A 16,728-nucleotide genomic window follows, 5' to 3' on the forward strand; every position below is an offset into this window, starting at 1 on the left:
AAATTCTCTAAACATTTTACTTGTCGAAATTATTATTATTTTAAGTAGTATTAGTAGTTGTAGTACAAAACGGCTTCAAAATTGCACCTTTAATCTAGGGGTGTTGGGGGGGGGCACATCCCTGCCCCACGCCCCCATTCCATCTGGATTCGCCCCTGCTTTGGCATTTGAGCACAAAGAATGGATAACATTTATTTATGCAGAAAACAGGACCAGATTTACAGGTAAGAAAGTTTTATTGCGTTTTCACATCATGTGGTCCTCAGAAAGAGAGTTTAGGTGCATTTGAGTGGAAAACAGTGTTAGTTGTTGACACGTCGCGGAGGATCAGCTGTTTTTAACGAGACGATACAGAGCAGCTCAGCTCAGAATTCTAAATAAAGGAGGAAAAAAGTATAAAAATGTCTTTGTAAAGCTCAGTGCAGGTGTGCTGATCACCGCCCTTTAAGAGGTGACGACGAGTCGAGCAGCTGCAAAAAACCGTGGATGAAAAGCTCACAGCTCACTTAAAGTGGGCAGTTCAGTCGAACCCCGACCTCCTGCCCACAGACCAAGTTTAATGCTGCTATCGACCCACAATGAAAAATAATAGTAACGCACAGTGACTTGGAGAAGTAACTTTAATCTGATTACTGATTTGGAAAGATTAACGCGTTAGATTACTCGTTACAAAAAAAAGTGGTCAGATTAGAGTAACGCGTTACTAAGTAATGCGTTACCGGCATCACTGTATATATATATATGTTGTTGTCACATTCATTTCTCTCTTCCATCTGTCCATAAATCTTTAAAAGTTAATACTTTTGTCTTGTTTATTACATGTCTGGCTTTTCTGTGGCTAATTGGTAATCCTCCCCATCTTTAAAACTGAAAAAAATGGAATAAAAATTTATCATTAAATTGTTACAACAGCAGATACACTGAAACAAACCTGGGATTTTCTAATTGGAGTAAAGGGCGAGTCTGTGGCTCATCTGAAATTTAAATCATGCTCTGAATTATTGATGTAAAATTTTTGAAATCCCATCTCTTTTCTAATTACCTCTTTCTGTTCCCAACAGGATGGCCCTGAAGCCGGACAAACTGTGAAGGTGAGATCTTAATAATTCACTGCCTTTAAATATGTCATGAGGCCTCTGCAACAGTTACACTATTAAATAATCATTGTATTTCATTTAAAGGTGCTAAACTCTTGACATAACTGAATTATTTAGAGGTCTTTTCTGAAAGGTTTCAATCATTTTTGAAGTCAGTCTTCTTGGAATGACTCAAATGGATGAATCTGTTCAAGTGAGAGGAACAAATTTTACTCAAAGTTTTGTGTTTCTCTTGCTGTTACATTGTTTACTTATGTTGGTTACACAAAACATAAGTTTTCCCTTGTCAGTTATTTATTAATCAGTATCAAAATCAGAATCAAATTTATTGCCAAGTAAGTTCTCACAGGGCAGCACGGTGGATTAGTGGTTAGCACTGTTGCCTCACAGCGAGAAGAACATGGGTTCGATTCCCGCCTGTGGCCTTTCTGTGTGGAGTTTACATGTTCTCTCCGTGTTTGCGTGGGTTTCCTCCAGGTTGCTCCGGTTTCCTCCCACATCCAAAGACATGCGGGTTAGGTGGATTGGAATCTTTAAATTGTCTGTAGGTGTGCGAGTGGGTGTGAATGTGTTTGTTTGTCTGTCTGTGGCCCTGTGACAGACTGGCGTCCTGTACTGGGTGTACCCCACCTCATGCTATATGACTGCTGGGATATGCTCTGCTCCCTGTGTGTGTGTGTGTGTGTGTGTGTGTGTGTGTGTGTGTGTGTGTGTGTGTGTGTGTGTGTGTGTGTGTGTGTGTGTGTGTGTGTGTGTGTGTGTGTGTGAGTAAGTTCTCACATACAAGGAATTTGATCTGGTGTCATTGGTGCATAAACAATAATAAAAAGAAAAGGAAAAAAATACTTCTGTAAGAAGTAATTGGTGCATAAACAACAAATGGGGTCTCTGGCATTATTTATAAATCTAGCTACAGATGGAAAGAAGCTTTTTTAGGCCTGATGGACCTCAGCTGTCTGCCAGAGGGGAGGGTAACAAAACGTTTGTGTCCAGGGTGAGAGGAATGGGCCCCTATCTTCCATGTTCGCCTCAGGGCCGTGGAGGTGTACAGGTACTGTAGGGATGGCAGATTGCAGTTGATCACCTTTTCTGCTGTGAGGATGATATGCTGCAGTTTCCTCATGTCCTTAGCAGTGGCAGCAATGTACCAGACGGTGAAGATGAGGAGATGATGGACTCAGTTTTTGGCAGGTTGAACTTCCTCAGCTGCCCCAGAAAGTACATCCTCTGTTGTGCTCTGTTGATGAGAGAGCTGACATTCAGCTCCCACTTGAGTTTGGTGATCCTCAGGTAATGGAAGGACTCCACAGTGGTGACTGGGGAGTCACACAGGGTGATGGGGTTGGCCGGGACTGGGTTCTTTCTGAAGTCAACAACCATCTCCACTATCTTGAGGGCACTGAGCTCCAGATTGTCCTGTTTGCACCAGGTGATCAGTTTCCCATCTGTAGGCAGACTCGTCCCCATCAGAGATGAGTCCGATGAGGGTTGTGTCTTCCGTGAAGTTCAGGAGCTTTACAGACTGGTGGCTGGAGGTGCAGCTGTTAGTGTACAGGGAGAAGAGTAGAGGAGAAAGAACACAGCCTCGGGGGATCCGTTACTGATAGACCATGTGTTGGAGGTGTGCTCCCACAGCTTCGTATGCTGCCTTCTTTTGGACAGGGAGTCAGTGATCCACCTGCAGGTGGAGTCAGGCATGCCAAGCTCTGAGAGCTTGTCCTGCAACAGGGCCAGGATGATCGTATTGAAAGCAGAGTTGAAGTCCACAAACAGAATCCTGGCGTAGGTTCCTGGGGAGTCCAGATGCTAGAGGATGAGGGGGAGGGCCATGTTGACAGCGTCATCTACCAACCTGTTGGCTCTATAGGTGAACCGCAGGGGATCAGGTGAAGGTAGGAAATGGCCTTGAGGTGTGTGAGGACAAGCCGCTCAAAGGTCTTCATCACCGCAGAGGTCAGGGCTAGGACTTATAGTCATCAAGTCCTCAAATTCTTTATTTTGGGGGGATGGGGATAATGGTGGAGGCCTCAAAACATGTCTGGCATGTCTCCAGTAAGGTGTTGAAGATGTCTGTGAACACTGGGGGCAGTTTCCCTCCATCTAACCTCCACGTCCATCATGGCATCTGGATTTGGGCTACATCCGAATACTCATGATAATGTACTATGTAGTAGGCACAAAGCAGTATGACACAATCCATAGAATGTCCAAATACTCATACTGGCATACTATACTGTATATTCAGCAAAAAGCAGTGTGTCACAAATTGTAGGGTATCTGAATACCTATGAGGTATTTTTATAGTTGTCAAAGGTATCCAGCTGATCTACTTACTCCATAGTGTACAAACGGACTATGTTATGCTGTGACTGGAGCCTGATAACCAAAGACCATCCTGGGAAAATTCAAGGAAGATAGTGGATATACGTGAAAATGGATGGGCCACATAATTTTACCAACACTTTAAGAAAACTCTTCCATTGTAAATTCAAATTTTTGAGACATACCAGGGTATGTGCATTTGCATCATCTATAAACATCTGGGTCAAAGGACAGAAAAAATGGTGATAGTGTAATACATGTTACTGTAGTAGGTTGGTAGTAGGTTCCTAACTGATATTAATGCACACTGAGTATTGAGATACAAGACAAACAACCAAGAAGTCGGGACGGGATCACAGGGAACTGCCCCCAAACAGAAACAGCAGTCAGGGCAGAAAATTGCCACAAAGGGCCAATCTAGCACAAATGAGGAGGCAACCGGGCAGGCAGGCAAATGGGCAAACATGGTGTCCGGATGGTGACCGTGAGGCGGGCAGCAGTGAAACAGAGAGTCCGGAGCCCGGCTACGGGAGCAAAGTGTAAGTACAGCAAGCCCAAGGAGATAGTTGGAAGAACCCTGAACATCCTCTGGTGAGTTGGGAGGTTGGTCGTGATGAGTAACTTGAGCTAAAGGAGATTCATGGGGACTGCCCGGAGACGTGCTGGGAGGGTGGCAGAAAAAGGGAGTGCACCTGGGACTGAAGTGGGACTTAAAATGTCACAACAGCAAACCCCCTCTGGGGAAACAGACCTACTAACCTGTGGTGTGAAGACTTTCACAGGTTCAGTGGATGAGGGTAGGGCCAAGGGTGATTCCTGGGGCACGTATTCAGTGATGAGCCGGGGAGTTGTGGGGCCCATCTAAGGTCCTGCTGATGGTTTCATCAGTGTGGTTCCTGCACGAGTGTCGTTCCTTCATGAGGTCTGACCAAAGCTTAGGAGAGTTGAAGCGAGACAAGGTGCTCCGCGCCGCGTAGTGCGCATGCAACGGAGCTTATGGCTGAGGCAGCAAATGGCATGAACTCCCCGTCCAGAGAGCTGTTGTTGTGTGATGTCCACCGCAGGTTCCTCAAGCGCTGTGGACAGTTCCACTTAGTCTAGAGGTTGATTAGCCATGGTGGCCCCGGCAGATGTGACTGAGCGCAGAGGGGGCGAGGGTCTTCCCAATGGCTATGTGAGTGACTCTGCTGCTGTCACTCCAAAGAAGTCGGGCAACAATAGAGCTTCAGACGTAAAAGCTGAGGTGAGAGCGGGAGCCGAGGACTGTAATGGGAGTGTGCAGATCCTCTTCGGCACCAGCAGAGGGGCCGGATGAGACGTGAAGGGCTTCAGTGTCTCTACTGGGCGAGGTGCCCATCCTTCCAGCTGACGTTGCTCGGCCAGCATCTGTGTTGATGTGCGGCATGGAGCCAGTGTAGGCATGGTCTGTGGTGCCCCTGACAGCAACTGAGATTCTGATGCAGATGAACCAGGAAGTGTTACTGTGGCATCAGAGAGGATGATGTAAAAAGGCAGGGTTGAGCAGGACTCATGAATATCAGATTAAAACCAAAAGTCCATAGGATCTTCAAAATAAGATGGGAGTTGACCTTGCCTAAACAGTGATTTGATGTTCACTAATTCCGGATATGCAGCCATTATTTTAGGCTCGGCATGCAATAATTGGTCTAATGCCTCGAAAACTTGTCTGTGCCACTGATCTGAATAATCCAAAAACTCAAAATATAAGTCCTGAGTCTTCAAAAACACTGTGGCTGTAGCCTGGAGTGACTGTGCTTCTGCCTCTGATGATGTGTCATCATCGATGTTGTCCCACATGGAGTCGCTGTCAGAGAGGAGGAGGATGGCCAAGGACAAGGACATTCACAGAGTTGTCCTGAAGACACTCCTTTGATATTGACTGTGTGCTTAGGGTCATTGTCCTGCTGAAAGATGAATCGTCACCCCAGTCTGAGGTCAAGGGCGCTCTTTTCACAAATAGACCAAAAACCAGGTTATGGCCTGATCACATAGCATACAATGATTCCTGAATGAAGGGGGGAATCACAATTCGCTGACAAAAGCTGGATGAACGAGCTTTATCACCGAATAGCCTGCGAATCAAAGCGCAAAAGAGACAGAAAGAGGAACAAAACTAAGCCAAAGCTAACGTTGATCGCCACGCTTTAAAAGAAACATGCCTGGAGCCACTGCTGGAGCAGTGTGTCTCTGTATCTCTGTGTTCCAGGACTCTGCACTGGGATGGAACTCATAGTACCTGAGTCCTGTAGAAACTGGAAACAGAAGCATGTTCAAATACCATCGGAAATTACACAACTTTGTTGTTTCAAATTCAGCAGTTGCTTGTGGCAAAATAATTAATTGTATCTACACAAAAGATTAATTCTGGCCTATATAAGGTGCCTGAGCCCAGTGAAGCTGACCTCCCACCTAGATAAAAAAAATCCAAGCAAAAAGGCTGAGTTTGCCCTGTAATTTCTGACAGTACATGAATGCAGCGGCAGCAGTGCTCACAAACGGCTTCTGTACTGTGTGAAAACATTCAGCTGATTGAAAGAAGTCAAACTAAATGTTAACATTACAAAACTGAGCAAACAATAAAAAAAAAATAGTCAAGAATGACAGCAAAACAAAATACGGACAAATTGAGGTTTTTGGTGGCATCCGTTCAAATTTTTCAACAGTTTAAAAATCGTGACGAAGCACCAGCTGCAGGAACGAAGCTGTGTGAAGGTGAAACGATGACAACAAAAGTCCAGATTTCTTGTTTTGTTTGGTCTTCATTGCCGTTCGTTAAGTGCCATGTGACTGGCCTTTAGGACTCAAATGCAGGGGGTGAATGAGTGAAAAGGATTAACAGTTTATTGTGAAATACAAAATGAAGGGTAAAGGTACAAGGCAGATGCCAGCGCGACCAGAATGTGAAAGACTGCGTATCCCAAAACCGAATGGTAGATGAACACAGAACCAGGCAGCTGTGACGGAGCTGACAGGAGGCAGGATGCTGGTGGCAAGAGAACATTATTAGAATCTGACAAAACACAAGGGACAGCAAAACTAGAAACAGAGGCCAGGATACCACATAGGTAGAACTGAGTTTCTTGTGATTGTAGAAAGGAATGACCAGGTTTAAAAAAGGTGGAGGTGATTGCTGACAGGTGTGCTGAATCAGCCCTGTGATTCGGCTGCCTGGAGACACAGGAAGGGAGAGGGAGCAGATCATATCCCAGGCAGCACCAGAGTAACCTCCCCACTCAATGGGAGCACCCAGGCCACCTACCAGGTTGGTCCGGATGCTCCCAATAGCTGGCTGATAAAGGGGGGCCATAGTTCAGTGCCAGTCTGCATGGCAGATGGTCCAATCTCTCGTCCGGAGCATCGTGGAATGGGATCTTCTCCACACCTGATAACACTGCCGTAGGTGGGCTTGTACAGATGGTACAGGGAGGGTTTTTTTTTTTTTTGCTGTTGTGGGAACAGCAGGGCTTAATATCTCAGGGAACACTTGAAAGGAGACCATACAGTGGCTGAGCTTTCCAAGGAGTTATGTACAGACTCCATCCATGGCAGGTGAGTACTTCAAGAGATTGGGTGGGAGGATGCAGCGCACCAAAGGGAGGATTCCAAATCCTGGTTAACACGCTCTGCTTGACCGTTGGATTGAGGGTGGTATCCAGATGAGAGGCTGACTGAGGCTCCAAGCTCCGAGCAGAAAGTCTTCGACACCTAGGAGGTGAATTGGGAGCTCTGGTCCAGCACAATGTCTAATGGAATGCCATGCAGCCTAAACATATGGTGGACCAGAAGGCCAGCAATCTCCTGGGCTAATGGTAGCTTTGGCAGGGCCACAAAGTGTGCTGTCTTGGAAAAGCGATCCATGATGGTGATTATGTTTGTATTGCCATCTGAGGTAAGGAGGCCCATAACAATGTCCAGGCAGATGTGCGACAAGGGGCAACTAGGAGTAGGCAGAGGATGCAGATGTCTGAAAAGCAGCTGATGGGAGGTCTTACTCCCGGCGCATATGGTACAGGCCTTGATGCATTCTTGCACATCTGCCCAGACCGTTAGCCACCAGAAATGTTCTTGATGGAGGCTGAGTGTACGAAGGGTCCCAGGATGGCAAGAAAACCTAGAGTTATGGATGAACCAGAGAACAGCTGAGTGGGCATCTGGGGGCACAAAGAGCCACCTGTGAGGCCCTCCTCCAGGATCAGGGTGTCTCTTCTGGGCCTCTCAGATGACTTTCTCAAAATCTCAAGTGAGGGTTCTGATTATTATTCGGCTGGGAATAATGATGTCCTGAGTGGGTGTATAGTCCATGGGTGTGTGCTGACATGATAGGTCATCCGGTTTAGTATTCCTTGAACTTGATCAGTAGGAGATGGAAAAATTGAAATGACCAAAAAACAGCAGCCACCTGGCCTGTCAGGAATTAAGACATTTAGCTGACTGTATATACTCTAGATTTTTATGATCAGTCCAGTCTAAAAACGGGATGGATGTACCTTCCAACCAGTGTTGCTACTCCTCCAGTGCCTCCTTGACAACCAGGAATTCCCAGTTCTCCACATCATAATTCCACTCAGCGGAAGTCAGATGACAGGAGAAAAAGGCACAGATGTGCAGATGGTGATTTCCCTCAGCCCGCTGGGAAAGGATGGCACCAATCCTGATGTTGGAGGCATCGGCCTCCACAATTAACTGACAATCCAGATAAGGCTGGGTGAGTATGGATGCATGTGTGATCCAGTGTTTAAAGATGTTGAAGGCATTGTCAGTCTCTCTGAACCAGCTAAAGGGGACTTTGGTGGAGGTGAGTCTATGGAAAAGAGCTGTTACCTGGCTGAAGTTATGGATGAAACAGCAATAGAAATGATCAAAACCTAAGAACTGCTGGAGCTGTTTAATATAGGAATGGGCCAGTTGAATACTGAACACATCTTGGAAGGGTTGGGTTTGATCTGATTTTATTGAAAACGGTAACCTAAAGAGCAGATGGTTTCCTGGTGAAATGTACATTTTTTGGCCTTGACAAACATTTTCTAACAATCTACATAGCACTAAACGGACATGGTGAATGTGTTCACTTTCATTCCTGGAGAAGATCAATATGTCTTCAACGTACACAAATAAAAAATGATTAAGAAAATCTCCAAGGACGTTGTTGACTAAAGCTTATAAGACATGGGAGCATTAGTGACTCCGAAGGGCATAATGAGATATTCAGAGTGCCCCAGAGGAGGTGGTAAACTGCATTTTCCACTCATCCCCCACCTTAATCCTAAGGAGATGATAAGCATTACAAAGGTCCAGTTTAGTAAATAGAGATGCTCCGTGTAGGGAGTTAAATGTGGAATCTAGGAGTGGCAATGGGTATTTGTTGCATATGGTAATTGCGCTTAACCCCCGAACGTCTATAGAGGGGTGTAGGGTCCTGTCCTTCCCAACAAAGAAGAAGCCTGCCCCAATGGAGGAAGAAGAGGGTCGAATGAATTCCGCAGCCAAGGAGTCTTGAATATAGTGCTCCATCCATTCCCTCTCTGGGTGCCACAGGTTGTAATGCCTACTGGAAGGCAGGGGCACACCCAGGAGCAAATTGATGGAGCAAACATAGGGTCTATGCAATGGAAGGGAGCAAGCACGGTCTTTGTTAAACACCTCCTGGAGGTCATGATATTGAACAGGGATATTGGATAAGTCAGGAGGATCGACCTCAGACTCCCTGGCAATGAGGATAAGGGACACAGATGATTTAAAGCACCTGAGGTAGCAGGCTTCGCCCCACCACGTGATGGCACCAGAACGCCAATCTAAATCAGGGTTGTGTAACACTAACAAGGGATGCCCTAGCATCAGTTACGGTAAGGAGGTTTAAACAAAAAACTGAATGGATTCATGGTGATTACCTGAGACTATCAGAGTGAGGGGAACTGTTTGATGACTGATTTTGGGGAGTGGTGTCATGGTTGGGGACCGGGTTGCATGTTGGACACAAGTGCAAGAGCAGTAAGGCAGACACAGAAGGAACAACCAAGTTTATTGAACCAAACAAGGGAGAACTGTGCAGTTGACAGGACAGACGGGGCAACTGGACTGGAACCAGGAACTGACTGGACTGGGACCAACAGGAGACCAGGACCAGAATGAGGAACAAACAAGACTGGGACCAGTCAGTCAATCAATCAATCAATTTTATTTATATAGCGCCAAATCACAACAAACAGTTGCCCCAAGGCACTTTATATTGTAAGGCAAGGCCATACAATAATTACGTAAAAACCCCAACGGTCAAAACAACCCCCTGTGAGCAAGCACTTGGCGACAGTAGGAAGGAAAAACTCCCTTTTAACAGGAAGAAACCTCCAGCAGAACCAGGCTCAGGGACGGGCAGTCTTCTGCTGGGACTGGTGGGGCTGAGGGTGAGAACCAGGAAAAAGACATGCTGTGGAGGGGAGCAGAGATCAGTCACTAATGATTAAATGCAGAGTGGTGCATACAGAGCAAAAAGAGAAAGAAACACTCAGTGCATCATGGGAATCCCCCAGCAGTCTAAGTCTATAGCAGCATAACTAAGGGATGGTTCAGGGTCACCTGATCCAGCCCTAACTATAAGCTTTAGCAAAAAGGAAAGTTTTAAGCCTAATCTTAAAAGTAGAGAGGGTGTCTGTCTCCCTGATCTGAATTGGGAGCTGGTTCCACAGGAGATGAGCCTGAAAGCTGAAGGCTCTGCCTGCCATTCTACTCTTACAAACCCTAGGAACTACAAGTAAGCCTGCAGTCTGAGAGCGAAGTGCTCTATTGGGGTGATATGGTACTATGAGGTCCATAAGATAAGATGGGACCTGATTATTCAAAACCTTATAAGTAAGAAGAAGAATTTTAAATTCTTTTCTAGAATTAACAGGAAGCCAATGAAGAGAGGCCAATATGGGTGAGATATGCTCTCTCCTTCTAGTCCCCGTTAGTACTCTAGCTGCAGCATTTTGAATTAACTGAAGGCTTTTCAGGGAACTTTTAGGACAACCTGATAATAATGAATTACAATAGTCGCCTAGAGGAAATAAATGCATGAATTAGTTTTTCAGCATCACTCTGAGACAAGACCTTTCTAATTTTAGAGATATTGCGTAAATGCAAAAAAGCAGTCCTACATATTTGTTTAATATGCGCTTTGAATGACATATCCTGATCAAAAATGACTCCAACAAATTGTAATCTATTAGATAAATATGATTCAAACCACCGCAGCGCAGTGCCTTTAATACCTATGGCATGCTCTAATCTCTGTAATAAAATTTTATGGTCAACAGTATCAAAAGCAGCACTGAGGTCTAACAGAACAAGCACAGAGATGAGTCCACTGTCTGAGGCCATAAGAAGATCATTTGTAACATTCACTAATGCTGTTTCTGTACTATGATGAATTCTAAAACCTGACTGAAACTCTTCAAATAGACCATTCCTCTGCAGATGATCAGTTAGCTGTTTTACAACTACCCTTTCAAGAATTTTTGAGAGAAAAGGAAGGTTGGAGATTGGCCTATAATTAGCTAAGATAGCTGGGTCAAGTGATGGCTTTTTAAGTAATGGTTTAATTACTGCCACCTTAAAAGCCTGTGGTACATAGTCAACTAATAAAGATAGATTGATCATATTTAAGATCGAAGATTAAATAATGGTAGGGCTTCCTTGAGCAGTCTGGTAGGAATGGGGTCTAATAGACATGTTGATGGTTTGGATGAAGTAACTAATGAAAATAACTCAGACAGAACAATCTGAGAGAAAGAGTCTAACCAAATACCGGCATCACTGAAAGCAGCCAAAGATAACGATACGTCTTTGGGATGGTTATGAGTAATTTTTTCTCTAATAGTTAAAATTTTATTAGCAAAGAAAGTCATGAAGTCATTACTAGTTAAAGTTAAGGAATACTCGGCTCAATAGAGCTCTGACTCTTTGTCAGCCTGGCTACAGTGCTGAAAAGAAACCTGGGGTTGTTCTTATTTTCTTCAATTAGTGATGAGTAGTAAGATGTCCTAGCTTTACGGAGGGCGTAACCTCCAGGAGGTTGACCAGGAAGACAACAGGACCATACCCAGGGACTGACAGGACTGGGACCCGGGACTGACTGGACAGGGACCAGGTGAAGTGAGCCTGTGGCGCTACTGGGGTTGGATGAACTGCAAGGGAGATGAGAGGGCTGGTGAGTATGTGCAAGTGCACCACGAGACATGAAAATCAATATTAACTCAAATAGTTCCTTCAGTGTATGATTCAGGATCATAGTTCAGCTGCAGTTCAGGGACAAAGTTCAAAAGATGAAAATAGAGTTCAAATCCAAAGTTTAGTTAAAAGTCAAATTTCAAAAGATGAGAATATAGTTCAAAACCTAAGTTCAGTTCAAAGTTGAGGATCGAGTCTCAGTGTGTTCAGGATTTCTGTTTTGCATGACAACCCCCCGGAGGCATGCCCATGTGACTGGCACATAGAGACAGGTGAAGGCTCAGGTGCATGCAGGACTAAACTGTCAATTCTCTGTGTGCTGCACTCAGAGATAAGCAGTTACATTTATCTCAGGAATTTAACTGTTGAGGTGATCAGTAAGTGGATCTGCTCACAGGAGATACCAAAATGATTAAACAGTTCAGTCAGTAGAAAAACTACATTTCAGTGCTCACTGATCCAGAACCGGCGGTGACGGGGTTAACAGTGATAACAGAATAACCGCGGATCACTTTGCAACACAAAATAAATCAGATGCTGATAACTAACTGCTGATTAATGTGAGTCGCAGTGGGTTAAAGACACAGGAGGAAGCTGGCAGATACATCAAGGTATAAGCACTACGGCAGGTGGACGTGACCTTGAAATAACCACGAATGATCCACTTAAAATACAGAAGTCAGGCTTAGAGCGAGAACTCACACGGCAAAGAATACTTATTGATAAGTTAAACATTTTGGGGTTTTTAAGGCAATTTGATGGGTGACAAGATGGCACCGGTGTGTCTGTGTCGCCGCTTGGCTCTTCTCAGTTTTGTATGTTTTATGTTGATTTTAACATTTGTCATAAGGACTACTGACTCACTGCTGGTGTATAATCGCCTGGAGCTGTCAAAAATCAAAGATACAGTGCAATCATGTGCCTTTTCGGATGTGAAGTGGTCAGATTCTTTCTATCTGGCAGATCTGCCTAAGTGCCTTCTTTGTGTGAAGGCGCCTTCGCCCAGAAAGCGCAAACGCCGCAGGGTGCGATCTGGCCGGCTGGTAAAGCTGAAAGCCTTGCTGGCACTTTCTCCTGATGTGGTGTGGTCCTCTTCTCTTCCACGGGACTACAAAGATTGTCTTCACCGGTATGTCTCCCGTCGCGCACTTGCTCCAGTCGGTGCTTGGCTGGTGCCCATTATTGGACTCTGGGAGGATGTCTGCGCGCTGCGCCCTTGCCGCATTTCTTTCCGGGGTTTTGGCGGCGTGTCCCCGGCTAACTTCAGGCCGCTGAGCCGGGCAGCTCAGGCAGCTAACCTGGCAACGGCTTCTACAAGGTGTGCACTCGTCAATGCACGATCTGTGGTGAACAAGACTTTTATTTTGCAAGAGTTTTTTACTTCATGCAGTTTGGATTTATTGTTTTTAACGGAGACTTGGATCAACATCGGTGAGTCATCTGCCTTCTCAGAGTTACTACCTCCTGACTGTGGTTTTACAAGCACACCAAGAGCTACTGGTCGTGGTGGAGGTATAGCAACTGTTTTAAAGAATTGTATTTATCACAAAGTGATGTTGGAGTGGTCCTTCTCCTCTTTTGAACTGAGCTGCTTTGAGCTGCGACAGACTGTCCCAGTGCTGTGTGCTGTCATATACAGACCACCCAAATACAACAAAGACTTCATAGAAGAGTTTTCTCACTTTGTTGCTTCGATGGTGACACGTTATGACAAGATTTTAATCATCGGGTATTTTAATGTACATGTCTGTTGTCCATCAAAACCTCTGGCCAGAGAGTTTTTGGACTTGATTGCAGCTTTCAGTTTGACACAGCATGTTGCTGGCAGCACACAAGTGCACGGACACACGCTGGATATTATTTTATCTCTTGGTCTTCCTGTCCAAAATGTTGTTATTGGTGACGCTGTGTTCTCTGACCACAGCCCCATCATGTTTGATTGTAGTCTGGACATTGACATGACAATGCCTGTTGTGCGTCACAGGCGTGTTATTAAGCCTCACACCGCTGCTGCTTTTATTCCTCTTTTTAGTGCATTTGAGCAGAATTTGTTAAATTCTGCTGCTGCTTTTGACACAGAACAGATGATGAACTCTTTTATTTCCACTTGCTCTGAGGTTCTGGATGTTGTTGCTCCCTGTAAAGTCATGCGTTCTAAGCTTAAGCAAGAACCGTGGCTAAATGACATCACGCTCGCAGCTCGGCGTGACTGTCGGAGGGCAGAGCGCAGGTGGAAACAAGACTGTTTGGAGGTTTCAAAACAGATTCTTAAAGAGAGCTGGAATAATTAGGGTGGTTAAAGCTGAAAAAAAAAGTATTTTTCCGAATTGATTTTAAACAATCTTGGCAAGTCTCATATTCTTTTTAAAACAATTGATTCTGTTTTTAATCCCAGTCTGTCCACTTTACTGGAAATCACAAGTGAAACGTGTGAAAAATTTCTCCACTTTTTTATTGATAAGGTTGATGCCATTAGGGCCAATATATCACCATCCCTGGTGTGTCATTGTGTAGCAAATCAGTGCTCGGGTGTTTTTAGTAACTTTCAGCCTGAGTCAATGACTGTGCTGACAGGAATAGTTAGGAACCTAAAACCCTCTTCCTGTCCCACTGACCCAGTCCCCCCTCGCTTTTTTAAGGAGGTTTGGGACACCATTGGCTCTTTTGTCAGAGAAATTATTAATAGTAGTTTATCTTGTGGAATTGTGCCTTCCTTTTGTAAAAAAGCTATTGTGGAGCCACTGATCAAAAAACCGGGTTTGGATCCCACGGCTTTTTCAAATTATCGACCTATCTCTAAGTTACCGCTTGTGTTGAAGATTTTAGAGAAATGCGTCTTTGCACAGTTGCAGCCTTTTTTTTTTTAGATACAAACGGCACATTGGATCCATTTCAATCAGGGTACAAGGCATTTCACAGCACTGAGTCTGCACTTTTAAAGGTTTTTAATGATCTCCTTTTAACAACTGATTCTGGCAGTTCAGCCATTTTAGTGCTTTTAGACCTCACTGCAGCTTTTGACACAGTTGACCACGCAATTCTTTTAGACCGCCTGAGAGACTGTGTGGGTGTCAGGGGGACTGTTCTGGAGTGGTTTAGGTCGTACCTGTCGGAGAGGTCTTTCTCCGTCAGGCTGGGGGACTCCACCTCGTCTTCAGCCCCTCTTCATTGTGGAGTCCCCCAGGGTTCTATCCTGCAACCCATCCTTTTTGCTCTTTATCTCCTCCCACTCAGAGAGATTTTTAAAAAACATGACGTGGCCTACCATTTTTATGCTGATGATTGTCAAATCTACATGCCTATCGCTAAAAACAGCCTTTGCCCCCTGACACCCCTACTCGACTGTCTGTGTGACGTCAGGGCTTGGTTGTCACAGAATTTTTTGAAACTTAATGAGGGCAAGACAGAGGTTATGTTGTTTGGAAGTGCCCTCGTTGACTTGGGACCTCTTAAGGATTTTGTACGTCCCAAGGTCACCAGCCTTGGTGTCACAATAGACAGCGATTTTAAATTTGATAAACAAATCAATGGTGTTTTGAAATTGTGCTTTTCTCATCTTTGTCTTTTATCAAAGGTAAAACCGTTTTTATCTTTCAACCTTTTTGAACAAGTTGTGTACTCTTTTATTTCAAGTCGTCTGGACTACTGTAACGCACTTTATTTCGGCATTAGCCAACGGGCTCTTTCCCGTTTGCAGTTACGTAGTCCAGAACGCTGCAGCGCGACTTTTAACAGGAGCCTGGAAGGGTGATCACATAACCCCAATTCTTCCATCTTTGCACTGGCTTCCTATTAATTTTAGAATTGATTTTAAGATTTTATTGTTTGTTTTTAAAGCTTTGAATGGAATGGCCCCTCAATACATCACTGACCTCCTACATATTTACTCTCCGGCGCGTGCTCTGAGGTCTGAGGGCCATTTCCAGGTCGTGGTACCCAAGACGAGACTTAAAACCAGGGGGGACAGGGCTTTCTCTGTGGCTGGCCCCAGACTTTGGAACGCTCTGCCCCTCCATGTCCGAACAGCCCCCACAGTGGAGTGTTTTAAGTCTCGTCTGAAGACCCACTTTTATTCTCTGGTTTTTCCACACTGCGTGAGTTGTGTGGTCCTCTGTTTTATTGGTTTTGTTTTTATTTTGGTAGATTTATTGGTTTTATCTTTTGTATGCTGTATGTATTTATTTATTTATCTTGCACATTTTAATTTTATTGTTAATTTTCTTATTTTTAATTTTTGACTACTGGGGTTTTATCTATTGGGATTCTATTGTATGTGCAGCACTTTGGAACATTTTTGTTGTTAAATGTGCTATATAAATAAAGTGGATTGGATTGGATTACAATCCCAAAGTGCCAAGAAATACACTGACAGTTATATCTGAACTGGAAAAACTCACAGAGGAAATAAAGACTACATTAAGTCTGAACGCTTAACTGGGAAATCACCATTAATTAGGTCCAGGGACCTGGAAGCTCCACTCTAGTGTTCTCTAAAAACCTGGAAAACCCTGGGAGGAAAAAACATGACGACTAATTACATTCTGCGCCTGGAAGCGGCAGTGGAAAAAACATGAGGAATTACATTCTGTACCTGGACATGGGAGCCCACAGCGGAGGGGTTACAACAGGACATACGGAGCGCGGAGACTCCAGTCCGGAAAAATAAATGAGCTTGGAGGTTCACAGTGGGAAAAAACTCAGAGCTTCATTTGTGGCGACGGGATGCCAAACAAAGCCAAAACAAAACACAAGATTAAGGTTACCGGATGACCGATGGTATGGCACAGCTGGGCACCCGTGGCAACCCGTTTCCAACCAGGAGGAATGCAGAGGTTCTTCAGGAGATGGTGAGAAAGGATTCTGGCCCCAAACCAGTCGAAGCTCCAAGGTTAAATCCAGAATGATGATGAGCTGCCATAAGATTCAGCTGTGAAGCTCCCACTCAGCAGAATGTAAATCAGCTGTGAGACACCACTGTGTCACTTCACGTGCCAACTTGACAGATGGGGCGGGGCCCACTAGCAACCCACAGCAGATACACCTGTGGCAACTTCACCCAGTAGCTGCACCTCAACTTCACCTG

General features: G+C 44.8%; 1 protein-coding gene across 2 annotated transcripts in view; it reads left to right on the forward strand.

The window, feature by feature from the left end:
- Positions 1 to 16,728, forward strand: part of fhit (fragile histidine triad diadenosine triphosphatase) — a 1,159,287-nt gene that overhangs the window by 855,208 nt on the left and 287,351 nt on the right. Inside the window, exon 5 of one of the 2 annotated variants that reach the window (XM_034167502.1) lies at positions 1,062 to 1,091. The exons of the other annotated variant lie outside the window; for it this stretch is intronic. Coding sequence (XP_034023393.1) covers positions 1,062 to 1,091 — 30 coding nt within the window. The remainder of the gene's footprint in view (positions 1 to 1,061; positions 1,092 to 16,728) is intronic. 2 annotated transcript variants of the gene reach the window in all.

Source organism: Thalassophryne amazonica, chromosome 3, assembly GCF_902500255.1.
Source record: "Thalassophryne amazonica chromosome 3, fThaAma1.1, whole genome shotgun sequence".
Classification (NCBI taxonomy): Eukaryota; Metazoa; Chordata; class Actinopteri; order Batrachoidiformes; family Batrachoididae; genus Thalassophryne; species Thalassophryne amazonica.